Raw genomic sequence first — 25,556 nt, forward strand, 5'->3', positions numbered from 1 at the left:
GCTGCATGTGCCCCAACACAAAATCCTAAATTTACTTCAAATCTTTTTTTGTGCTCATCAGTTTTCATTAGTGTTTGTGTATTTCATGTGTGGGCCGAGACAACTCTCCTTCTTCCAGTGTGGCCCAGAGATGCCAAAAGGCTGGACACCCCTGGAGAGTGATAATGTTATCATCAATGATGTCATGCTGATACCACATACCACCTGATATAATGTGATAAGAACACAGTTCACCTCTGTAACCAAACACAGGTTCAGCTGCCTTCCGCTAAGAAAGCCAATACTCCAAAGGCAGGTGCTGATGTAAAAGAAAGTGATTTATTTTCAGTTGCTGGACATCAGGAGGATGGGAGACTCATGTCTCAAAGCCCACTACCTCAACTCAGTGGAGGCAAAGGTTCTTACAAAGAGGGAGAGGAGAACGAAGCAAAGAGATCAAGGGACGAGGTTGAAAAGTTCTCTACGTGCTGACTAGCAAGGACCATTCTGGGAAGGCAAGTGATGGGCCGGTGTGCATCATCCTGGGTTAGTCATCCTGGAGTCACAGCATCCTGGCTCCTTGGCCAAAGATCAGCAAATCTCCTTCCTGGAGCTTGGACGCCTGAAGGTTGGAGTCTGTATCTTTTGAAGTTAATCCCTGGGATTATTGTCTGAACATGCTGTTCATCTATAAACTACATATTAGTCAGAGTCAGCACCTACGGAAACAAGGCAAAAGAATGGTGGGGTGGGTGATAGTTTCTCACCGTTACAATTTTCCACTGTTACGCCTCCATGGTCTTCTTTCCCAAAACCCATGACTAGAGTTTAATTATGAGAAACCATCAGCCAAAACCAATCTCAGAGAATAAATTCCTGACCATTGCCCTTCCAAACTTTCAAGTCACAAAAAGCAAGACTGAGGAACTGTCACGGAGCACAGGTGATACGGTAACTAAAGACAATGCGGTATTCTAGATGGGGGTCCAGAACAGGAAAAGGACATTAGTAAAACAAAAAAGACACAACTGATGAAATGGGAATGAACTGTGGAGTTTAGTTAATAGCAATGTGGCGGTGTTGATTTCTTCTTTTTGATAGATGTTCCAAGGTAACATAAGACAATAATGTTAGGGATAACTGAGCATGTTTAGGTCAATGTAATAATTTCCCTCTGTTTTGAAGGCTGGGGCTGTGTGATGCAATGATAACATCATGAGCAATAACAACTCAAATTTCTGAAGCAACTTTGCATACACTAACTCATAATGTGACAATATTATGAAGCTGGTCAAACAGGTATTTTTATGTCCATTATACAAATGAATAAACAGTGACTCAAAACAAAACATATCCAAGATCAGATTTTCAGCACCTTGGGCTTAAACAACGATTTTGTGAATCAAGGAAACTTGTGTTATTTTTACTTTCACTAAATAGTAGAAAGACAGACCAATGTATGTGTGTACACAGAGAGGGGTGGGAGAAGATTTGAGATGGCAGTTGAATTTCAACTAACCTGAAATGTCTGTTGAGCCTTAAAGACCAAAGGATAATTAATGAGTTGAATTTCTGGTTTTTGAAGCTCACAGATTTAGTTTTTTTTCTTTACTTCCCTACCTTTGTGTAGGAGTGAAAGTTTCCTTAATAAAAATAAAGTAACCTAAGCGTTACAGTTTTGTGTGTCTGCAAAGTCATTACACTCTGGAGCCCCCCAAAATGCGTTACCTATTTGCCTCTTCCTGCCCCCACATCACCCATTTCTAAAGCGGACTCACAGACTAGGTCCACGAGAAATTTGTTACTTCAATTCTGTTCATAAATCGGGGGTAATATTTTCCATACTCAATTCTCCTTGTCCTGATTGCAACGATGGCATCAATAATTTTCATTAGGAACCGTATCCGCATGACATTGTTTCCTTACAATTTGGGAACAACGATAATAAAAGGCAAAGTTTGTACATTTGCCTTTTGTACATCCTCTCTTTCCTCTTTCCACTTTTATTCATTTTCCAGGAGCATAAATCAGAAAGTTAAACCTGTACGAGTTCTGTTTTGCCTTTAAACAAAAGTGCATTCTTAAGGATGAAATAATTATACTCTTATCTCAGATCAAGGTATCAAAGAAAGAGCCTCGTGTGGATACTTATGTAACTTACACACACACGAAGATGAACGTTTAAAAACAGACGGATCTGAGCGTTGATTCTAAAATGTGGTCTTCCGAGTTGATTCTGCAGCCCGAGGAGCTATGCCTATGCTTTGCTGCCCCCTTGGCAAACTAGAAGGATTTACAACGGAACTCTGCACCCGGCCGGCTGGAAACCGCGCTCCTTCCCACTGCCTCTGTGGGCTGGTCTGGCTCGGAGGCCTTTGAAATGGCTATTACAGACTGCCACTGGCTTAGGTATGTTGCAGAGAAATTAAAGCCTCTTCCCGTGGAGAAACGGATTTTTCTCTTTTTAAAATAATTCGTTTTCCGCAAGATCCACGTGTTAGACTCTGAGTTATTTTTAAGGGCTCGGCATTTCTTTCCTACTTTCTTTAGTCGGGAGGGGAGTTGGAGACAGAAGGAATCGGTCGAGGACGTCTGCGTTTGCGCTCTGGGCGGCGTTCTGGCTCCTTTGGGTGCGACGCTGACAGCGGGGGCGCTGGACCGTCCGTTTTCTGCGGTCTAAGCTTCCCTTCCGCGCCCGGGAGATGCCTGGTCTCCAACTCCGGTTAACTGGCTGGGAGTCCAGAACACTTAGTTGAAGCTGTTCACAAAATGCAGAGCATCTAGGTGTCGAAGGCAGAGGCTCCTGTTGTCTCTTTTCCCTTTTTTCTCTCAAATCACTTCCGAAGGAGCTAAGGGAATAAAGACGATCAACACCTAAGCTCTTAAAGCTGCCCCGCTGCTTTCGATGTTGGGGCTGAGATCTATCTTCTGCACCGTCATTCCCGTTGCGTCCCCTACATCTTGCCGTTCTAAGGCGCGGTCCCGCTTTCTCTGCCCCTCCAACCTTTGCAGCTTCCCAGTCGCAGCTCAAAGCCCCTCAAGTCCGACTCCTCCCCCACTTTCCGGCGTCTAAGTCTAATCTGAACCTGTGGTCGTTCAGCTTAGGCGGACACTGGGTAGGAGGCAGCTTTCTTGCTGTCTCATTTAAATTTGGCGTGGGTGGGTGGGTTCCTTACACAATTCTGTAGCGCACGCAAAACAGTTAAAAGCTAGGATCAGAGAGATCGGAGAGTTCCACATCTTCCAAGCGCCGCTAGGAAAGGAAATAATACGGGGACGGCGTGGGTGGGTAGGGGGCTGACAGAAAGAAATAGAACCCAACTTCCCTGGCAACTTCGATAAATCTGGTAACTGGAGGCAAAAAAAAAAAAAGATTCCGAGGGCTGAGTCTGGTCCGGATGAAACGCTAGGGCTCCTTCCAATACCAGAGTCTGGTGCTGGAAGATTGCCACTGGCGTCTTGCCATCCGAGTGGCCCCAGACAGCAACACACCCACTGGAAACGCACGTGAACAAAGCTCTGGCCCCGGGAACCGCGGCCTGCGGTTTCCCAGTCGATTCCAGCTCCTCCGGGGACTGTAGGGCGCACAGAGGGTTAAATTAGTTCCCCCGCCCCGTAGGAGGGAGGGGACGGGGAGGGGGGAAAGCAGCCTGGTGTCTCAGGCTGGGTACCTCGTAGTTAGTTGTACGTTCGAAACCTGTCGCCCTCACTTCCGAGTTCGGCGTCTTCCATTGCCACCACAGAGGCAGGATCGCTCCGAGATACCAGCCGTGGCGGAAATCTCCACGCCGAGGCGTTCAGCTGCCACTGCGCGGGTGCGTCTCTGGCCCTTGGTCCCGCGTGTCCAGCAGCGGCCAGGCAGCAGCTCTGCTCCCGCCCCCGTGTCCACCCAGCCCGGGACCAGGTCGGCAGTTCTCAACGATGGGTAGGAGAGACCTTGGCGGCGACCCCTAAAACAATACCATGCCCCGGGAGCCCCGCTACTGCCGCGCCAGCTTCTTCCCTTTCCACCTTCCCGACCCTGTCGGATTCGGATGAGCCCACAGCAGGGAGACGCGGACGCCAGGTAAAGAGGCTTGAGATGGAGTTTCCAGTAGCCACAGAGCTGCCATTACTCGGACACCACGCGGTCTCTGGGGGTACAGGGGGAGATTTTTTTTTTTTTTTAACCAGCGGGGCTGGTCATCGGGAGAGTGGGTGGGATGTTTCAGTCTTTATTTTTTCATCCAGAGAGAAAACAGGTTGCTTAATTCATCCCCGAATGTAAGGAGGTCTATTTTCAGGTCGAATCCATCTCTTTCAAGGAGTTGCGTTAACTACGCTCTGAGTCAAAACGCAAAATTTTTAGTCTGCTGGAGCACCGAACTAAACTGGGGTTTCTAAAGCCACTAAAGTAGCCAGAATCAGCCTCTCCCTTACCCAGAATGACTCTGTTAACTTCTAGGAGTAACATTTCCCCTACTACCCCACCCTGGCGCTCACCCCATCTGCTGTTAATGTCACCAGCGTCATTATTCAGAGCTGGCGTCTAAAGCCACCAGCACGCCCCCTGCCCGAAATCCTGGATTTGTTAGTTGGCTAAGAGGTGCGGGGTGGGGATGGAGGTGGGGGATGCTAGTTCCTTTTCCTTCGAATTGGGGAGGGGGTTCCTTTCCCCAAAACCAAGTCTTTCTCCAGCTCTGCTGGCCTTCAGGGGCTGCGCACTAAGCTAGAACCAGCGCAACCTTATCGCGCGTAAACCGACCAGGTCAATGATGGCGCTGGGGGCTTACCAGCCTGAACCTAATTGCTTTCTCCCGGCCTCGCGTGTGGGATGCGGGGAGCGGGCGGTGACACGTCCAGACGCTGAGTGCAGGGGCGAGATGAGGTTGATGGGGGTGGGAGCAGAGCAGTGCCACCTGGTATCAAGTACCCTCAAAAGCTTGCAGTCGACTGGACTGATCATCCCACCGCTGTGCCGTGCCCCCCGCCCCACCGGGCCAGTCGCTTTTCTTTTGTAACCCGTCGTGAGATCAAGGTTGCCAGTTGAAGTCAGGGCACTAACCAGGGAAAGGAAATGTCGGGGAAGAGAGCGACTGGGGCAGACTGGATCCCCACTGATGCCGGGAAACTTCTGAAGCGCGTGGGGTTCCGGCCCGCAGCAGATGCGGCTGGAGGCGGAGGCCACTGCTGGTGTGGTAGCTGGCGCTTCGCTCCTGTTACCCCCTTAGCAGGATGGCACTCACTGTTTGCTCTAGTCCAATTAACTCCCTCAGCCATCCCCCCTTGTCCTCAGGGCATTAGTCAGACTTTGAGTTTGGGCAGAAGAGCGGCTACGTATAAGACAATCAAAGCGTTTTTCTAGCCACCTTTGCGTAGTGTAACAGGAACAGCAACTCCCGGGCACGTACCCGGGTCTTGTGTGCATTTGTGCCAGCTTGCGTCTCTGGCGTGCGTCTGGGTGGATCCATACGTGGCTTGTGCTTGAGAGGCAAATCGGGCGTTTTTCCAAGTCGTCTTAATACAATTTAGGCGCTCAAATACGTGAAGGCGGTAGACCCTACAGGGATGCAAAGAAAATAAAAACAATTGGGAAAGCGATGCCAAGTGACTGAGGCTGTGAACTGGGGACGGGGAAACCATCCTGAGCAGGTCGTGGCCACTGCCCCCGCCTAACTCTTCTGTCGCTCTAATCGATCCTCTCCCTAGAGGGTTGGTCCTGAGCCAATTTCAAGTTCCTGGGTGTGCTTTTGGCCAGGCACCCCCGACGGCGCGCGTCTGAGCGCAGCTCAGCGGTTGGCGCGGCTCATTCTCCCTCGTCTGTTCAGATTCGGTCTCTCTACGGACTTGTTAGAACACGACAGTAACTTACTGGCGGCAGGAGCAGCGGCAATGAAATAAGACGAGAAAACCAGAACTCCCTACCCCCCCCCCCCAAGAATGAAGACGTGCACCTGGTTGCTTTACATTACTCTTTCACCTTTACAAAGAGATGGCGAGTGAAACGTTGCCTGTTTACAAGTCAGGTTTCTGTAGCTGTCGAGCCTGTTTCCTAAATCTTTGAAGTTGAATCTATGGGGAAAGTGAGCAACGGTCTTTCCAGCGGCCTTGGTGAAAGGACAAAATGGGGCGTTTAAAATAACCATATTGAGTGTTTTGTTATATTCCCAATTAAAGCTGTTTACGAAGGTCCGGGGTCAGGGAACTAGCGATGGGGTGGGGGTGGGGGGCGATCACCAAGACTGCCTGCATTTGACATAACGCCATCTTGGTTGAGAGACTTGTAATATTTTTACCCTCTAATCTCATGTTTCCATCATTTCTCAATGTCTAAGTAATAGATCCCCTGGCTTGGAAGTACAACATCAAGTGGGCAGAGAGGAAATTGGCTTTCAACTTTCGGATGGTGGCGTTATCCCGGGAGTTGGGGAGACAGGTGGGGTGGTGCCGGGTCGAGGGAGAGGAGGCGGCGTGCGGGGTCAGAGCGGCACACCCGGCGTTAGCCCCGGTGTTCTGCAACTCGCTTCAGCGAGGACAGGGTTAAGAGACTTTGCCTCTTGGAAAGCTTTGGGTTGCGGCCGCGCCTCCCAAGCATTCTTTAAACCAGAAATGTGGGAGGGACTCGAAGAGGGCGGGAGTGAAGGAGGGGGGAGAAAGAGGGCTCGAGTTGGGGAGCGCGCCAGAGCGCGAGGGACTGGAGAGAGGAGGAGCGCAGGAGCGGCGGAGGCGATCCCGCGAATTCATTACTGTAAACATCTCCCGGGGGCGTCAGGAGGGGTGGGGGTGGGGTGGGGGCCGCGGCGCCTACAAAGCCCGGCCGCGTCGGATCCAGGCAGCAGTGAGGTCGGAGCAGCCTCCGGACCCACGCGGGACCGACGCAGCACGGAGAGCGAGCCCCGCGCAGCGCCCGGCGCCGCGCTCCGCGCGGTCGGCACCGGGGCATCCGAGGCGCACTCACCCGGTTATCCACAGCTCTCTCGGGGTCCTCCGTCTCCGAGGAGCCCCGGCACTGGGGCCGCTTCCCATCGCCTTCCACGCTCGTCCTCCTTCTGTTGGGACTGCTTGGCTCCGCCGAGGCGGAGAGGGGGAGGCAGAGGAGCAGAAGGGGCGGGGGCCGCGGCGGCCGGAGCCAGGAGAAAGTGGCATGCCCCAGCCCTGGAGGCGGAGGTGGCGGAGGACTGGGGAGGACGATGCCGCGGCTCCGTAAGGGAGAAAGGCAAGAGCGAGCGAGGCGAGTGGGGCGCCCGGGCGCCAGCCGGCTGCGGGCAGGCTCGCGCCGCTCTGAGGCTCCAGCCTCCGCATCCCCGCGCCCCGACGCTGCAGGCGACAGGGCTGGGCTCCGGCAGCCGCCGCCGTCGCCGCTGCCGCCACCGGGAGGACCGAACAAAAGTTTGGAGCTGAGGGAGGACGCAGCGCTGAGCGGGATTAACAACGGGGCTGGAAGGATATCTCGAGAACCTTGGCAGGTAACCGGCACCTTCACCCCTCTCTCTCCATGCCTCTCTGCTGGGCTCCTGCTGCCTCCCAGCGCCTGTCTGGCCCCTCCAGATCTGGCTGAAAGTAAGAGGGAGGCGAAGTTCTCGGGGATGGGCACCCAGCGCCGGGAGGTCCACAGTCAGGTTAGAGGGGCCGGCGGCGCATCTCGGCACCCGGCGGGCAGCTGTGCAGCGAGGCGAGTCTCCCCTGGGAATGGATGAGAACGCTCGGCCCCAGCTGCTGTTTGATCTCGTAGCGCTCGGGGAATTTAGAATGTGGGTTGAGGGGCTCTTAGTATTCTTAAATCCAGAGAAATAATGGGCGAATTTCACTGACTTCCACCCAGCTCCTCTCCTATTTAGCATATTTAAAGAACGAGGTGAACCCATCCCCAGTCACCCACCGAATTTAGCTGGTGCAAGGAAAGCAAATGGGGGCGGGAGCGGGGAGGTGTATGTGAAAATTTCAAGGAAAGGAGAAGAATTTTCCTTTCCCTTTTTGATATCCCCGGGGCCCTCCCTCCTTCCATTCACCGTCTGGCGTCATAAAATAGGAACTTTAGAAGTCACATTTTGATTGAAGGGTGATATGAAACACACTAACCATTGGTGACGAGAATTTGCAGTGCGTATGTGTGTTGGGGGGGTTGTTAAGGGAGGTGCGGAGGGGTTGGTTTTTGCTGGGCGGCCTGATTGATGCACAGTAGTACGGGGTGGGGGCGGTGAGTGGTCCAGTTTGTATACTCAGGAGGGGGCAGTGGAGAGAAAACACTCAACGTTTCCAGAACAGCAGCCTTACTCGGGCTAAGAAAATAGCTTCCGCCTTTCGCTCAGAGACAGAAAAGATTCCCGCCCCAGTTACCCCAATATCCTCACTCCCGCAGTGGAGTTTTGAGTTTCCAAGGGGCTCAACCGTTGCTGCTGCTATCATTTTTATTAGGATCATTATTAATTCACCTGGAAACTCATCGTGCCTTCTCTTGTAAGTGGAAATCAGTCTCTAAGAGCTTTTGATTAATTTTAGTGGAGGGACTCTTGTAAAGCTTACAGTAAGCTAATCAAGTGCAAGGCACAAATCCGTGTAAATGCTCGCCCAGGAGTGTAAGGTGCTGATTAGATTTCTTTCCATGCTGCATTTGCTATGCAAAGCCTCTTCTAAATGGGATCTATTGCTCCCCACTCCGCCCGGAGGTTCCTTCATCACACAGGGCTTTAGGGAGCTTTGGGGCATGCCCACTCCTCCTGGGGCTTCCTGCTGAATTGATTATGTCTAACTTCTCCCAGCCCAAAGCTAGTATGAAGACTAGCTTCCACACCGGGAAGATATTGTCTGTGGACTTACACAGAATGACCTTATTAAAGCGCCAGTGAAAGGATCCCCCAAACGTTTTGAGGCAAATAAAACGCAGCTTGGCCTCTGTCCAGGGATGTATTTGGTGGTTGCATTATGAATGTAACATTTGAGGTCCCTATCTGAAGTGTTGGGACTGGACTTTTTTTTTTAAATCACTAGGCAACATTAGTCAGATCCATAAGATTGACAGGCCACCATATTAGAAGAGAATAAATCCTTTGGGTAATACACACACAGGGAAAAGTTGTTTATGTCCCCACAATCTTACTGCTCCCCAAAATCCTTTTTTCTTCCTTTCCTGAAAAGCCTCCAACAGGATAGAGTTAAACCATCTGAGGATCTCTAATACTCAAGGTGGACAGGGCAACACCATCCTGTCACATTGAGTTGCAAATAACTGTGACTGGAGAAGGTGGGAGATGAGTTTTCTAACACTATTCCACGTCTCTGCCAGTGGGTATAAGACACTGTACAAAGAAGTGGGCTAGCTGTACTGGAGCCGAACCTATAACAAACCTCGCATGGAAAGAATGCTGGGTTGTTTTTTTTTTTTTCTTTTTTAATGCACCTCTTAACAGCAGCTTTAGAAATTTCAGGGGCCGCTTTTGATAGAAGAAAGCAGATTCCCAAATGACACCATTCTGGGCACCTTGGAGTCCCCAAGATGGGCCTGGGTTTTCCTGTGTGCTACGTTTCAAATGATGTGATCATATCCGAGTTTGACTTTGACCTGCTGGATCTAATTTGAAGCTCCTCTGTTGCCTCTTCATTCATATTCCGGCCTGCTGGAGAGTTTGATTTAGGGTTTAGGCATATCTCCCTCAGGCAACCCCTGTATCTTTCCAGTTTGAAGCTGTGGTTTCAAAAAAGGCTCAAGTACATGCAAGTCCAGAAGCCTTAAACTGTAGGGACTCAGCATGAACGTGTGGTCTAGTTTGAGTCGTCAGCTTTTGCATTCTACAAGGAAGAATTTCTGCTTCTAAGATCAGCAGGGTCTGAAGTTAAAGAACAGCAAGGGTGCCAGTGGTTCTGCTTTCTGGGTAGCAGATTCCAAAAAGGTCAAGGTGATGCCATTTTATTTCTATCCAGGTCAGACCTTCCTGGATAATCATCTTTTGGTACCTTTTCTCTAATTTCAACCCAAGTTCATTTTTCACTAGATTACTTTAATAACTTTGTGGTTGCTGCCACGGTGATTCAACTTCAGTCCATTAGTGACCTCTGTCTGCGAGAAACGAATATTCATTGTTTCTCTCTCTTCTCACCAGAGCCTACAGAGTATGTGAGGGAAGAAAAGAAACAGCTCTGTAGTTCTTCCTGGAGATTTAGATTTTCAAACTTGATTTTTCTCATACAGAGTTCAGTGTGGGTGCTGATACTTAACAACAGTAATAAAAATCTTTCATACAGGCTAACAGGCTTGTAAACGGTTCCTCCATACAGCATGGGCAACAGGATCAGCATAAATAAAACACCAGAGCTCTCCGCTGTCAATAAAAGGGGTGTACAGTCAGGTAGACTAATGTTTGGAGACTCACAAAGCTGCGAGATGTCAGTGAAATTTTATTGCCCCCAAGTGCTTACATAACAAGGGAAACTTGATTCAAGCCCAGAATGTGTACGAGTACGTGGCAACTGGACTTCATAGTAGCAGCATGTGTATGCTTTTCAATTCAGCTGTGAACTTATGGTCCAGAGCAAGGGTGAGGCAGCGTGTGAGCAGGCTGTGTCTGGAAACCGATGGTCTTTTAAGGAGACTTTTACCATCTGATTCCTAATCCAGCTTTGTCTTCTCAGGGTTTTCAAATCAAAATGTCAATTCCAGTTGATTATTCTAAATGGTAATTGAAGACCAAGTTTGCTGAATTTCTTAGGTGGGCAAATGCCATTGTCAGACATTTTCCAGATGGTTTTTGGTGTAGTGGTATTTGGGGATATGGGATTTTTTGGAAGGTTTTCTTTCTTTTCCCTTGGACAGGTTTTGTGCAGAAGACATTTTTAAAGCCCGATTATTATTATCATTAAACAACTATTATAATACCCCAGCCAACTTTCTTATTTTTTTCTCCACCCTCCAAATCACTTTGCTTTTTTAAAAAATATGTTTCTCTTCTAAAAACCACATGTTGGGGATTGGAGTAAGACTATCAGTATTTTTTTTTGTTTTTAGTATTTTCAGCAATGTGACCTCTAGTTAAGTATCTGTTTATAGTATAACACACACACACATACATATACATTAAGAGCCGTTTTAAGACAGAGATTCTTTTCAAGGTTTTAAAATATGTTCCTTTTAAAGAACTATGACACAAATATTATAATAAAAATATCCTGTGTTTCGATGAATACAGAGACTTATTTCAGTCAGTCGCATGGAACAGTAAAACACTGTATTAGCAAAATAATCAGTAGTATTTTCAGTACATGGTCAAAATCTGTTAGAACCTTCATGGGTCTTTTTTTTTTCCCTTGGCGAATTTCGCATCCACTAGTCTTTTTGGTTTTCTTTGATTTCTTCGACTGTGGCTCTTTGAAGTGATTCAAAATTAAACAGTAGCTACTTCTTTAGGGAAATTCATCATGTTATGTTCAGGATTCCAGAAGAGTTAATGATGCAGAAAAAGTCCTGTAAAACATCTTTCTAAAAGAAGTCCTTCTCTTGCAGGCTTCTCACTTACTGGCCTCCTGTACCATTTGCAGTGAATTGGAACTCTGTTATTTATTTATTTTTCAAATACCACCTCTAACTTAATTTAACGTGGGATGTATTTCTGCAGAAGCATGGGGTACCGTGTGTCCTGAGTCGCCTGAACAAAGCAGTGTCATTTTTATGGATCTGGAATAAGGGAAGGTCAAAGAAAATAGCCTTGCATAGTTTGGCAAGTCAAAGAGCCACATTCATGATTCTCAAACACTGGCCAGTTATTCTTCTGATAATGGCACACACATTTTTTTCTGGCAGTTTAGTAGTTAAAGATCTGAGCCATTTTTTGAAGTACTCACAAAATAAATACCTGGTGTTCCTACCCATTAGATGTTCATTAGAACTTAGCTGTTTCTCTCACCTTCTTCCCTGGTTGCTTTTAAGAGAATATGCAAGAAACTTGGCAAAAGGTCCCCTTTCCCCTCAGGTCACAGAGCATGTGTTATATTTCAGTTGTTTTTATTACAGCTTTTGAGATACAGATAAAAGAATTTTCTATCTCAACCTTTTAAGAACCTTAGGGCTTTTGGATTTAAACCCACTGAAAAACATCAGGTACCAGAGTTCATAGATGCTATTAGGTCTCAGAACACTGAAACCTGTTTCAGCAGTGGCTCTTAAAATTGGTTCACAAATTTATTGTCCGTGGAGGTCAGCAGAGGTCATGTGGCTGAATGGAAAGCATTAGACTCACATCAGTCCCAAAATAGGTCCACGTGTTGGTGTCATTCTTGGCCCCAGCTGCCTGTGGGCATCACTTTTGTGAAATCCAGTGTCAAAATAGCCTCTGTGCTGGTTTCCTGGCCCCCTCTACTCCAGACTTGGGACGTTATTTTGAAGAAGGGACTAATGCAGGAAATAGTAATATTCTTCGTAGGTACAAGATAAAGAGGAGGCAAATGTTAGGGGAGTAGATTGGCTAAGCCTTTGCCATAGAGGTTCCAGGGCATTTTGCCTAGGCCCTGAGGAATAAAATTGATTTTAAAACATGTTCATGCCTGGTATTTACATAGCTCCTCACTTGTGTTTTCTAGTTCTCACAACCAGGATTTCATTTATTCATCTCAGCTGCCTCTGTGAATTGGTATGAGGAAGTCCTACTTGCCTAGACTGGCACTGGGTACCTGGAACCAGGAGGAGGTTGAAGCCCACCTGAGGCTACACAGAGTTCTCCTTGAAACCATTTGACATTATATGAAATGACAGACATTACACTTTCTTGCATAGATATGAATTCTCCAGATACAGTTTAGAAGTTCTTCTTTTAAAGCCACCCAAAATGGTCAGAGTTGTATTTTATTAAAAGAGTAAAAAATATGACAACCATACAAATATTTAGACTTAAAAAATAGAATTTCGCTCTCTTTCCAACATTATATAAGTTTGCCTATTCTGGGTAAGGATAATTTTATGATACAGGCATTGTGATTTGGGGTCTTACTTGTGTGGAATGAGCAATGGGGAAGTTGTTTGGGGGGACGCAAGGATGCATTTCTAAAAATAAAAATAAAAAACCCCTGCATTCTCACACCAGCACACTCCTTTCTGCATTTATGACCTTGGACAAATTACTCAATCTCTTGGGACTTAATTTCCTCTCTGCGGAGTTCAACAGGGTTGTTCCAGGGTCAGCTAAGATTAATGTGTGTGAAAATACCTTGATAACAGCACAGTTTTATATTCCCATAAAGAGGCATTATTCAGATTGATACCATTTGTCACTTTGTGACTGTCATGTGCTAGGATAGTTCCAGGTTTCAGATAAATAAAAAGGTGACAAGAGAGAGCTTGCTCTCCTGGAGTGCTCTGTTCTCCAGGAGCTTTTTGAGGGGGGTGCTATGGGACATTTCCGAACCAGTAACATGTCTGGTGGCTCTCTTCATCACTTACTTTACTCATTCCATGGTGCGTTGTCTCTTTTGTGAGTTTGCTCTATTTTGATACAAGTATTTTTTCAAGGATCGAGGGTAAATGGGGTGAGTTGGGTACCAGGGCCAAACTTTCCTTCCCTGACAGCTTGGAAACGGAATTTATCACAGATAGATTCCACTGAGGATCTTTTGGAAAGGAACCTTCAAGGTTCACTGAAGTCAAGTTATACCTACCCCCTTTTGGCTGGGTTTGTACTTTGGCCATTCAAGTTTCCTTTTGCAAAAACATAGTCATTAACAAAATATATGATAACTTTAATGACTTTTGTTTTGTAAAATAAGACAGGTTAGTGTGAAAGACTGTCTCTTCAGTAGTTTGGCCAGACTCCTGAGCCCATTACCAGTAAATGGAAAGACCTGGTCTCTTTCTGACACCAACATAATCTCTAAAGCTTGGCCTTACTTTGACATAGCGTCACAAAACCCTTGTGGGACATTCTTTACAATTCACTTCCCCGTATTTTGTTCAGTTGTTTTTGTAATTGTCAGACCTGAGTGAACGTGTTGATTTTATCTTCCTATTTTGTGTACATGTATGCCTTTATAAAGGTTAAATTTGGATAGATTTAAGGTTGCTTAATTGAAGCCTGCAGAAAATGCTCTCAAGTGAAGTGTGTATTTATAAAATCTGTGGTTAGAGCACAATTCTTGGTGAGAAGGAAAATTTCAATCAGTGATTTGAATGTCTGATAGTATGTGTTTGACAATGTTCTTTTCACTCTCTAATTTGCATTTGCCAGAGGTCTGATGCTCTTTTTTTGCAGTTGATTAATATTTTAGCAGTGCATTGCAAACTATCTGGCCATAGCACAATGTTTTAACATGACAACTCTCATAGAAGCTGAATACCTTTTATTCTGGCAGTGCTGAATGATACAGTATTTGAAGAAGAGAACTGTTGACTACTACTCTGAAGAGTAGTAGTTCTCTTTATGCTAATAAAATGAGATGAACCTGTAGGTACACATGGTTTGTACACACCCACATTTTTAAGATGCACAAACCCATCTGAGTGTTAGGGAGGAAGTACTGGTCTACCTTTGAGCTAGGGGTGCTAATTGAGCCTATGTGTCTAATATAATATAATGAGATAACCCCAATTGTTTTTAAGTATGTTCTTTTTCAAGTAGGTCCTAGGGAAATCCTAAATAAGAGGGAATACATTTTTGTGTGAGAGTCTTGGCACTCAGGAAGACGGTAGTATTTTTGTAAATGCAGGAGGTATACAGCAGATGATGAAGAAAGCTTTTTCATTCATGCAGAAGATCATTTTTAGCACTTACTATGTATCAGGCATAAAGTAAGACTGGAAAGATAAACAGGTAATACGGTTGCGGCTACCTAGGCTGATGAGGTCTAAGGGAGACACAAAACCTCATTTCATCACAGTTTTATACGTGATTGAAAACAGCACAGCCAATCCCAATAAGTGTGCCAGGATCACCTGGCATTAATGAAAAGAGCTTTATGTTTGGAAAGGAATAGTCTTGAGTCCTAATGTTGGCTGTTGTTGATTTCGTAACCTTGGGTCAAATTTTACATGACTTTTAGACTTTGTCTCCTCAAGTATAAAGTAGGAGGAAGTACTTTCTCCTCACAGTGCTATTCTTCTGAGGATTGAGATAATTATGTAAAGTGTCTAATTGTTTGGCTCCCAGCAGAAGCTTAATAGATGCTGACTGTGGATCATTCTATCTCCGAAATGATAACGATTCCATTATGTTGCTCTCTCCCTCTCTACAAGTATCTCTGCCATTCCTCCGGAATCCCAAGGAAAGCTTTTGACTCCTTCAACTTGTTCACTAATAGAATACAGCCTCTTCTGCAAAATAATAAGTGATTTTTTATGCATGTAACGGAGCATGAAAGGACAGCAAAGGAGACAAACACTCCATGCAGTGGCAGGAGGAGCTCATAGCTGGCGGTGCATAGAATATGCTGATGCTGGGAAGGGGACAGGGTGGGGGGTGGGGGACAGAGAGGAGCACTTGTTTGGGGCATCAGGAAGTGATGTCAGTTGGGTCCTGATGAATTGTAATTTTTTTTTGACCATCGAAAGCATAGCTTTTGTCAGTTAAGGGGTGCTTCTCCATGCACCCCCACTCGGCGCCATGCACCCTTCCATGGAACCAATCCGTGCAACTTGCAACAAGTTCTGGTCTAGACTGTGACACTGGGCACGGGGAGCTTTGGTTATTATGTCTCTGCCAGTGATCAGAGATCTTTTATCAGAACAAAGGTCAAACGCTTTCTTCACCCAAATCATCACACGCGTGACTTTTGGCAGAGTGCTGAAAGTATTTTATTGCAGAAGATTAACGTGTACATTTGTACCATATTTATATAATTCTTATTTTGTTCTCAGAGAATGATGATACCTTGCTTGTTTGGTGAAAGATGATAGAATGAGAATGGTGCCGTTGGGTTGTTAGTTCAGTGTGAAAAATATTTCTTTCAGGAAGTAATTTTCAATTAATGTAAGTAAAGGAGCTGCTTACTGCTTCTACAGCAGATGCTTCTGAACAGATGCGGTGCTCAGGAGTACTGGGCAGGGCTCATACTGCTGGGTTAGCTTTTATCATTATAATTGCACGTGTATATAGTATAATTTTCTCATTCTACTCATTGAAATTTGCTTCTTTTCTGACACTATGAATCTGTGAGTTTATTGATGTGGAAAGTTTTATTTAACAAGATAATAGGTATGCCACAGACCTCAAAGTTCATAAGCACAGAAGTTTTTCCTGTTAGGGTCACATAATTTGTAATGTAATATTATATATATATATATAACATATATATAACATATATATATAACATATATATAACATATATAAAGGGTCAAAAAAACTTCCCATAAAATTCCAAATCCTCAAACTTCCTTTCTCCCCATAACTCATATTCCTACTTGTATTTTAATATATATATATATATATAAATTATATATATATAAATATATATATATGGGTGTGTGCGTGTGTGTATACACACATATATATGTATACATACACACATATATATACATGTATATATAGTTATATATAGTTATAACATTATATATATGTATATTCCAAATGGAGCAGAGAGAAGCAGTCACTAGACTGTGTTTTGTAAATTGTTAATATCTTAGTAAGTAACTTCTGAACCAACCTATTACCCAACATAAAACAATAAGACCTTGTTTTGTTTCTTTTGAACACATAAGAGAGATTAAAATTCTTTGGAAAATGGTTTAAATATTTTTTGTTTTTCTTACCCAAATAGGTAAGGAACAAGTCCAATAGTGCTGACAGCAATGGAATTTAAAACTCAGTTCTAATAATCTCTGAGTCCCGAAGGAATGCGAGGCCTACATCCGTTCAAGTCATGAGCTCGTAACTGGGGATTTGACAAAGCTTGGTCCTTTACTATGTGCCAGGCACCCTACTGCATTTCCTATTGGACACTTGGGATAGTCTTTCAAAGAAGATCTCATTCCTGATCACAGAGAAATCTGATGGGTTGGCCCACAGTCATCCTCTTGAAACATAACTCATTCATTTAATTACCTGAAGGAAGTGGTTAAAATACAGGTTCCTGGGCCCTAAGGTGGAGATTAAATCTGATTGATTAAATCTATGATGAAGCCTGGGGTTGTGAATGCTCAAAAGCTCCCAGCATTGGAGATCACTGACTTAGACCTTTAGAATTCTAAAAATTCTTTAGAATTCTTACGTTTTAGAATTTTTTTCTGATGCAGAGGCTCCATGATAATCATCTGGTTTACCGTCACTTGTGAATTTCTGAGAGTGTTTTTTTCCTGTGTATTTTTCCATGTAGGAAATATTGCTAGATTTAAACCAACTGTTCTAGGAAAGCACCGTCAGAAAGGCCAAACGTCAAGGCTGGCTTCATCTGTGGTAGGCACAGCCTTTTGTGTGGTCCCTCCATCATCCATCAGTATCTCCCAAACCATTGTATTGGGTTGTTCTTGGTGTCCCAGAGTTAATTTCCAAAAAAGACAAATCATATCATCTTACCTTATTCCCTGTCTACCTGGATAAAGTCCCTCTAAATGCTATGATGACTTGTGAGATTTATAACAGTCTGGGTCTCAGACTTTCCTTCAGGCCTCATACTCAAGCACCCATCCCATGTAGCCATGTTCCAAAGACGATAAAGCATGTTCCTCTTCATACTTAGCATTTCCCACACTGCTGACCCTTTGTGTAAGGTATGACTTGCTTACTCTCAATTTAGCAGACTATTCCTTAAAGACCCGCATAAACGTTACCTTCCCTACTGGTCCAAATGAATCATTCCTTTCTCTGGGTTTCTCCAGTATTATGTTTGTACCTTCATTAGTTCCTACTTTGTGTTGTATTTTAATGTTTCTGTTCACATGTGTGTCTCTCCCATTGTTCTCCAAGAACCTTGGCTTATTCATGCTTCACCCCAGTGCAAACAATGGTGCCCAACACAGCAAGTTCTGCACAGATGTAATTGATTGAATAAAGGCACAATTATGCTGGCCAATCCTGGAAGAGAAGATTCACAATCCAGTCACAGGGAATGTATCTTCAGAAGTGCTTTTTCCTTTTCATATGGGGAAAGAATCCAACTACTACTTTCCTACTTTGCTCTAAGCAGGTTTGTCAGGCAAATGACTGTTGGTGAACCCGTCTCAGATCGGCATCAAGGTTTCCAAAGCACACATGAGGCCATTCAGGTGCCACACTATAAGATCTGTTTCAAGAAGAAATGAGTTTGCTTGATGATGTATCTTTCTTGGCATCAAGTAAAACTATCAGTTCAGTAGATGTTCGTGCAGATGTGGTTTTCATAGAATAAAACATTTAGCGCATCAAATTAACTTTGTGTATCTTGGTATAATTAAAGAGAACCAGGAACTTGAGGAAAAAATTATGCAGTTTCTCTTTTTTTTTATTTTTTGTTCTGTGTTTTTATTTTGTTAATTTTATCCTAGGCACATTATCTCCTGACAGAGATCTCTGAGGAGCCAGGACCCTCCAGAGAGAAAAGAAGGCTAGAAATGATAACTTCTTAATCAGTCTGTCTCCACAAAGTGGGACCTTCCTTAGTCTTCCTGATTTGACATTGAATATGGCAAAGAACATGCAAAGGTTACAATACATTCTACACTTACAGGGTTTAATGTGATCCTGATGGTGACAGAGTCAGACTTTCAATCCTTCTTCTTCACCAAAAGAACATTCTAACAACATCTTGCTTCTTTCATGGTGGATTATTGATGATGGACAGAGAAGATGTACATGTATGTGTGGGGTGTATGGCCATGTAAATACTCTAGTCCCTTCTTCCCCTTTTCCAGCAAAATATCCAGTGATTACAGAGAGTGGAAGGTGGTGGAATATATTTTGATCTGCACCTACCTTAACCCTTAGTGCCCTCTGGGCTGTCTATATGTTGGCAACAATTTTATGCCAACAGAAGCACATGGAATAGCATGCGACATGAGTGTCTTGCCAAGTGATTCTGCTTTAATACTGGGGTTTTACAATACCACCACAGAAGGTCTTACAACATAATTTTTAGCACTGTTTACAAACAGTATTTCTCCTGTTTCTTGAATGACACTGAATATCAGCGAGGCCACATTCTCATCCAGAGGTAGTGGGAATAATAATGATGATAATAAGCAGTATTAATTGTGTAGATCATAGGTAAGGTTGATTTAGAGAGCTGTTTATGCAGTTCACATATATTATGCAGTTCATGTATATCAGCACATTTAAATCTTAACAAAAAACCCTGTAGAGTAGCTTCTGTTTAGTAATATTACTATTAACTCCATGTTCCATAGGGAAACTAAAGGAGAGAGAATCGCCTGAGGTTGCCTACTTATTTTGTAGCCGTTATTAATTATCTTTAGAAGATAGGTGATGACTGCGTAATTTCCACAATCAACTTTAAATTTATTTCTCTGTGTCCTAAAAATCAAAGTCAGAGTGATTGCTCACTGTTCAGTGGGTAACCTGTGGTCCAATTCTTTATATTTGCCTTTTTAATAGACAGTCATCTAAAAAGTCATTATTTATTCTTTGCCACTTTTGAGTCAAAAGGATTGTTGTTTTTTCAATGTGTATCTGTAAAATAGGAATGGAAAAGAATCATAATTCTAAAGTGGGAAAACCTGTTAGCATGTTTTCAGTATTAGTGAAAGTTTATGAATAAATGCCTAATGATTACAGAGTGCATCTATCATGGAGAACATGTGCCATTTTTTACCTTTACCCTTTACCAGGACTACTAATAAATAGTTAAATGGATGGATTTGGGATGCACCTGCTTTTCCCTGCAGAGGTGATAATGGACAATGGAATGAATGACCAGAGGTGAGATAATAACATAAAGTGAGTAGCCTCTGAGAGAGCCTGGCAAATAGTGGAGAATTGACTGTGCTGTAAATAGGTCAGATTCATTTCTTTTCTGCATCTATGTAATTGCTCAGGCAGTAGACTTTATTGGGTGAAAAAATGATGCCGAGATGGGCTGGAAAAGGTTGTTCCACACTGAAAATTTGAAAAGAAGCATAGTATGGACTTGCAAGTCTTCACCTTGTTGAATTTAGTTTTTGACCATCACTCCCTGTTCCCACTTTCCACTGAGACATTCACCTCTGTACCTGTCAAGGTCGAGTTTTATGAATTCAGAGATTATAATGGAAGCCCTTCAATTATTTGTCCCTCCTCGTTCCATGTAAATATTATTGATACTATCTAAATTAAGTGATCCCTCTCTCAGTTCCTTCATTTTCCCTGAGGCAGCAGACCATGGCTGCTCTTATTTCCGTGTCTTTTTGTCACCTTAGGTCCACTGTCTGTCGTGAGGCAACTGTGGATTGGGTGGCATGCGATCGTTTCTGATTTAGGTCAGTCTAGATGGTCCACTGATACAGTTGCTTATGAAATCGGGCTCTGCCTAGGCGTAGCAGCAGTTTGGTGAATGGCCCTGTAGACAGCCAGCTCTAGGACCACATGAAAACACCAGCTCTGTCTGGCCCTCCAGTGAATTCTGTGGTGTTTCTGTCTATGGCGGTGGGAGTCTAACTGAATTGGGTGGAACCAAAACATTGGCTCTCTGCAAAACGCTACTGAGACGTGATCAGGCCATGTGAGAGAAACCTAAACATTCCAGTGCCACTCTTAACTGGAAGTAGCTGCCTACTTTGGACCACAGGCATCTGTGAAGAATCAGCCTGTTTCCCAGCATTACTCCTCTCTCCACTCTGAGTGCTGACCTTGCTGGGATTTTCTGCTGGACTTCAGTGTTAGTGTGTTTTATTTAGAATGAGGTAATCACTCCCAACAGTGTCCCATTCTACTTAATATTTCTCTGTTAAATTAAATATGCTGTCTAGAAGCACTATTTTGAGTCATCTTAATTACTCACTTTTATTCATTTTCAGCTGTTTTATTCCTAGTTTTATGCATCATTAAAAAATTCTGTTCTTGCCCTTCTATTTTGGTTCTGTTGTGTCGGTGGTAGTTACCGGCAATCTCTTGTGTATCTTTCTGCCCTTGACCTTCACACTATATAGTTCATTATTCTTCCTCATTCCTGCACTGATGAGATTACCCTCCATTGATTACAAGATCAAGTCTCAACTTCTTAGCTTGACACTCAAGGCCATTCCTTCTGTAGCTTTTCCTAATCTGCCCCCCATGAATTAATCTTCTTTTAGTAACTAAATTTAGGGCGTGTCCTGACTTTATCTTTATAGGGGTCCCCTGGTGATGTAAAATGTTACCAAGTGCTTTGTCTTCACCATCTGTGAGCTCATTTAGGGCAAAGGCCGTGCCTAATAAATGTCTGAGGAGCTAAACTGAACAACTGCACCTGACCCCACCCTACCTCTGTGAAATGTACATGCACTCAAGTCTGTGTCTCCTCTCTGCATCCTGCTTCCCATCGAATTTTAAAGAGTGGACAAATTAGCATTAACAGAGTTTGCACAGATAAGTCATGTATTTGAATTTTAAAGTTACCTACTAGAAGAAGCTTCCTTTGTTCTTTCTGTGGAATCCCTTGTCCAAGCATTGCACCCTTGCTCTTGAAAACAGGAAGTTGGAGAATTCCAACAGTATCATGAGCCCTCTGTTTATATCCGGAGAACCTGTAGTCTTTCCAGGTCTTTAGGCAAGAGCAAATTCTAATAATCACAGTCATTAGGACTTGATTATGTTGAATTGCATTCTTAAAACTGAGGCACAATAGATTCTGGCTTGCTGGAAACATTGAGGACATCTGGATGTTTTGAAAAATACAATAATCACTTGTTTTTTATGATCTCTTTATCAAAAGTAGCTGCCAAAAGATGCAGGGTGAGGGGATTGGGGAGTCCGTGGAGTTTGTATTCCCACGGACCAGATTTGTTCTGCCTCGACAAGTTAGGGTAACTCAAGCATGTCTCTCCATCTTTTTTCCTACTTTCTCAATTTTAAATAGAGCAAAAATAGTACACATCTCATGGGATCATTGTGACAAATAGATTAGATGATGACTACCATCCATCAAGTACTAATACATATTAGATCCCTTCCCCTTTTCCCTTCACCTGCAGAGAGTATAGATGCTATGGCTTACACATGGCCCCTCCCCACCCTTACGTGAAGAAGCCAGTTCTGTAATACAGCGTCACTATTTCCCAAAAAGAGCCCTCTCTGAGGCCATGGTGCTTCTTGCCTAATTTCTTCATAATAGCACTATTTCTGGGGTCCAGAAGAGAATAGGCTGGCCTAGAAATAGTCATCTTTCTGTCTCAATTTGCATGCTCACTGTTGAAGAACTCTTAAAATCACTTTTCTTTCTGGGAAAAAAAGAAATCTTACCAGCAATCTCATCCCCTCAAAAAACGATGGGTGTCATGAATTATTAGAAAAGAATTACCCAAAGAAAGTGCTCTTAAAAACAACTGCTCGCAGAAAAAAAGAGTCTGACTTACCAACAGGCGCAAAGGAATTTTTTCCTACTAAATTCCAGGTTGTCACTTATAAACATGAAAATTGCATTGCTCATAATGTATTCTGTGGGGACAGTGTTGTGTTTCCATGAGGTGAAATTCTCAAGCAAGAGCTTCTGAGAATGAATATTTACTCTGAGAGAACCCTAGGGAGTGTCTGTTTGGAAACAGGCAAACAACAAGCAAAAGCCATTATAAAATGAGGAAAGCAAACCAGGCAGATCAAGCAAATAATTCCTTTGCAGACCACATTGTGGGAAAAAAAAAATGAAGTGATGTGAGACACATTTCATTGAACATGAATAACCAATGTAATTATAATTGGCTAATGAATATTTTTTTCTTTTTCTGCATCATATTACTGTCACCTAAAGTGATGAAGGTGTTTTGCATATCAAAACCTCACAGTCATGTTCGGTTGTATTTATGGGCTTTTTTTCTGGTGAATTCAATGCTGTTTTAGCTTTTATTCAGATTTCAGTTTAAAGGCTTATCCGTAGTCCGGAAACAAAATGTTACAGATAAAGAAGATATGTAGAACATGATTTTTTTCCCTTTAACAAATAGATATTAGAGTTTTTCCTTGATTATATTTTTTCAGTGTGTGGAAATAATGATCTTGTATAAACTCTAGAAAGGGTTTTATGGAAAAATCATATCATGGCTGTCATTAGCAAACTTTAGAAGAACAAAAATAATTATCTCGGTGACTTGCCTTAAATTTGTTCTTTATGACAGGCAAGCAGACAGACTGGTTTCTCATTACACTTACTTGTTCTGTGAGTCCGTATTACTAAGTAATTAATCTAATTTCTATGAAAGTAGATAGCAAACAGATTCCTGGAAAGAAGTGGTATTCAGATAATTCTTGGTCCTTAAGTGAAGGAGAGACTTGTAAATGATGAAATCCTGAGAGATATCCCTAATTTAATTTAACTGGTAGCTGGATTTGATTCTGACTCCACCTTTTGACTGAATGCTTAACAAGAAAGATGAAGGGATTTAAACTTCAAGTCCCCTTTCTTTTTATCTTCAAAATTTACAGCACATTGCTGGTGGAGGAGCAGTAGTGGGTGTCTGTGAAAGGTGAACAGGCTGTAACTGAAATGATATTAGTGATGGGACTGTTCCCAAAGTTAGCAAATGGCAGTGGGGGAGAAGCTTAAAAAGGGCACAGGCATGCCACTGTGGAAATGACCTGGAATCTCCTTTTCTGTATATGTTAGTGCTTACCTTCTCCGAAGGATATTTATGGGGGATTCATTAAAAAAGGGCAATGTTTTCTTTTTTCATGTCACTCGGTGACTTAACTCTTTAAGTGATAGCAGCAATGGTCCCAATATTGCCTCTAGTTGTTTCCTTTCATAGAAAGGGAGGGGGGATGTCAGTGGCCTGCGGTGATGGACACACTCCACAGCCTTCTGAGTAGATGGGATTGCATACACTGCATGGCGGTTCTGTGTTGGAATTAGGGGAACTGAGTTTGAATTTGAGTGCTGCTATTATCCACCTGTGAAACTCTGGGCCACTTATAAATTTTATCAGTCTCTTCGATAAAACGAAGACCTTAATCTCTTCCAAAGGTTATAAACATTCAGTGAAACATGTTATGGAAGGTATTATACAGAGCATAATCTTAGTTACATTGCTGTTGGTTTTATGTGTGTTCAGCTAAATACCACTGAATTCTAAATTCTTTAATAAATAGGCAGATAAAAGCATGCATGTGTGAATGAATGGATAAACACATGAAATAGAAAAATATGTGTTGTAGACCACTCTGGAGTGGTCTGTAGACCACTCAGTTTTAGGAATTGTATCTCTACCCCTTGTGGCTAAGGGCGAGAGACGACCTTTGGAATGCCAGCTGCAGGAGATAAAAGCTTGTCTCTAGTAGCAAATGCTGACTCAGTTCCTCTCCCTGCCCCCAGAGCTTGGTCTGAAGTCAATGACAGGTAAGACCCCTCACAGCGGGGGGCAACCTAAGCCAGACTGGATCACTTGGGAGGCCTTCATAGAAGGACTCGGACTGACGGCTGCAACGAAGAGCAATGGATTCTCACCCCTGGCTTTGTCAAAGCCTGAGTCCCCATGTTCTCTGGGAGAAGTGCTTCCTGGCTCTAATCCCCTTAAGGCTGAATACCTGATGGGGAGAGGTGCAGCTCCTTGCCTTGGTAGAGCGTGTCCTGGGGAAAATCTGGCATCACAAAGACTTGCTGAAAAACCTGTGAAATCTGCTCTGCTAAGAGTGCTTTCATTCATATGATAAGGGTCCGAGAGGAAATGAGTATGTCTCCCAAAGTTTCTGCAACTCTCTTCCTGACAGACACTGACTCAGACTCTGAAGCCCTCAGATCTCTTTGAAATGTTATCTACTGTTTGATCCTTGCCACCCTATTTTCCTTTGTATTACAACCCAATAAAAGGCTATGGAGAAAGGTGCTCGGGCCTTTTTCTCCGAGAAACTGGCCGCTGCTGGCCTTTGTCTCCCCTGAGAAACTGGCAACAGCCCACTCCTCCTCACCAAACAGATCTCATCTTGTCTCGGGCCATATTTATTCATTCACTCATGTCCGTGGCACCGGGGGGACTTGCGGAGAAGTCACCCCCACAAATATGTATGTGTATTCTGCCCTCAACTACCTGAAAGATTCATTTTGTTTAAGATTGCGGTAAACCCAGATGGAATAAATAAAGATTCAGAGATAAAATACTATATGAAGTGAGAAACTTGAAGATGGCCCCATTTTTCATAATTCTTTCCATTTTTGTAACTCACATTTCTATTATTTTCTGTTGGGCTATATCATTTTACTTTCCTATCTCCTATAGTAGTTAGGGTGTGTGTAATTATTTTAATCCATAGATTCCCAGAGAGGAAAACAAACTGCTGAAGGTCAGTCCCTTTCTGTTTTGTGGAGCTACGCACCAACTCATCTTATCAGTAACTGATGCCATGAATTCAGCTGGACAGTGTGGCATACTCAAAAGATCAGTAGGTTGCCATGTAGAAGGCCTGAGTTCTAGTTTTTGTGCCGTCTTGAAAAATATCTTTGGTTTCTGTCAAATGACTCAACTCGGTTGAGCCTCAGTTTCTTTGGCAGGTGAGGACTGAGCATTGCCAGACAGTCTAGTGATGAGAATCCGGGGA

General features: G+C 43.7%; 2 protein-coding genes across 4 annotated transcripts in view; one reads left to right on the forward strand and one right to left on the reverse strand.

The window, feature by feature from the left end:
* Window positions 1-326: 326 nt before the first annotated feature.
* LOC128628571 (uncharacterized) lies at window positions 327-8,364 on the reverse strand. The gene is made up of 5 exons (XM_053673208.1): window positions 8,233-8,364; window positions 7,490-7,733; window positions 6,917-7,373; window positions 5,370-5,518; window positions 327-698 (listed from the first exon to the last, which is right to left on the reverse strand). Exons 1-5 carry the CDS (start codon window positions 8,362-8,364, stop codon window positions 682-684), a joined length of 999 nt encoding a protein of 332 aa, XP_053529183.1. The 3' UTR covers window positions 327-681.
* The window catches only part of FLRT2 (fibronectin leucine rich transmembrane protein 2), a 94,919-nt gene continuing 72,982 nt past the window's right edge, over window positions 3,620-25,556 (forward strand). The window contains exon 1 of one of the 3 annotated variants that reach the window (XM_037142049.2): window positions 3,620-4,045. The gene's annotated coding sequence lies outside the window, so the exon portion shown is untranslated. Of the gene's footprint in view, window positions 4,046-6,657; window positions 6,707-7,323; window positions 7,425-25,556 lie in introns of those variants that run through there. The other 2 variants (XM_037142058.2, XM_037142040.2) reach the window with 2 other exon arrangements.

This window comes from Artibeus jamaicensis, unplaced genomic scaffold, assembly GCF_021234435.1.
Source record: "Artibeus jamaicensis isolate MK-2021 breed Jamaican fruit bat unplaced genomic scaffold, CSHL_Jam_final contig_851, whole genome shotgun sequence".
NCBI lineage: Eukaryota > Metazoa > Chordata > Mammalia > Chiroptera > Phyllostomidae > Artibeus > Artibeus jamaicensis.

Bases quoted from the DNA above. Each gene is read 5' to 3' on its own strand.
- LOC128628571 (XM_053673208.1), bottom strand. From the start codon at position 8,364: ATGATAGCAGCAGCAACGGTTGAGCCCCTTGGAAACTCAAAACTCCAC. The intron at 7,734-8,232 runs GTAAGGCTGCTG...TCTGGATTTAAG, and splicing joins AAGCTATTTTCTTAGCCCGA to AATACTAAGAGCCCCTCAAC. The intron at 5,519-6,916 runs GTGAGTGCGCCT...GCATCCCTGTAG, and splicing joins AGAGAGCTGTGGATAACCGG to GGTCTACCGCCTTCACGTAT.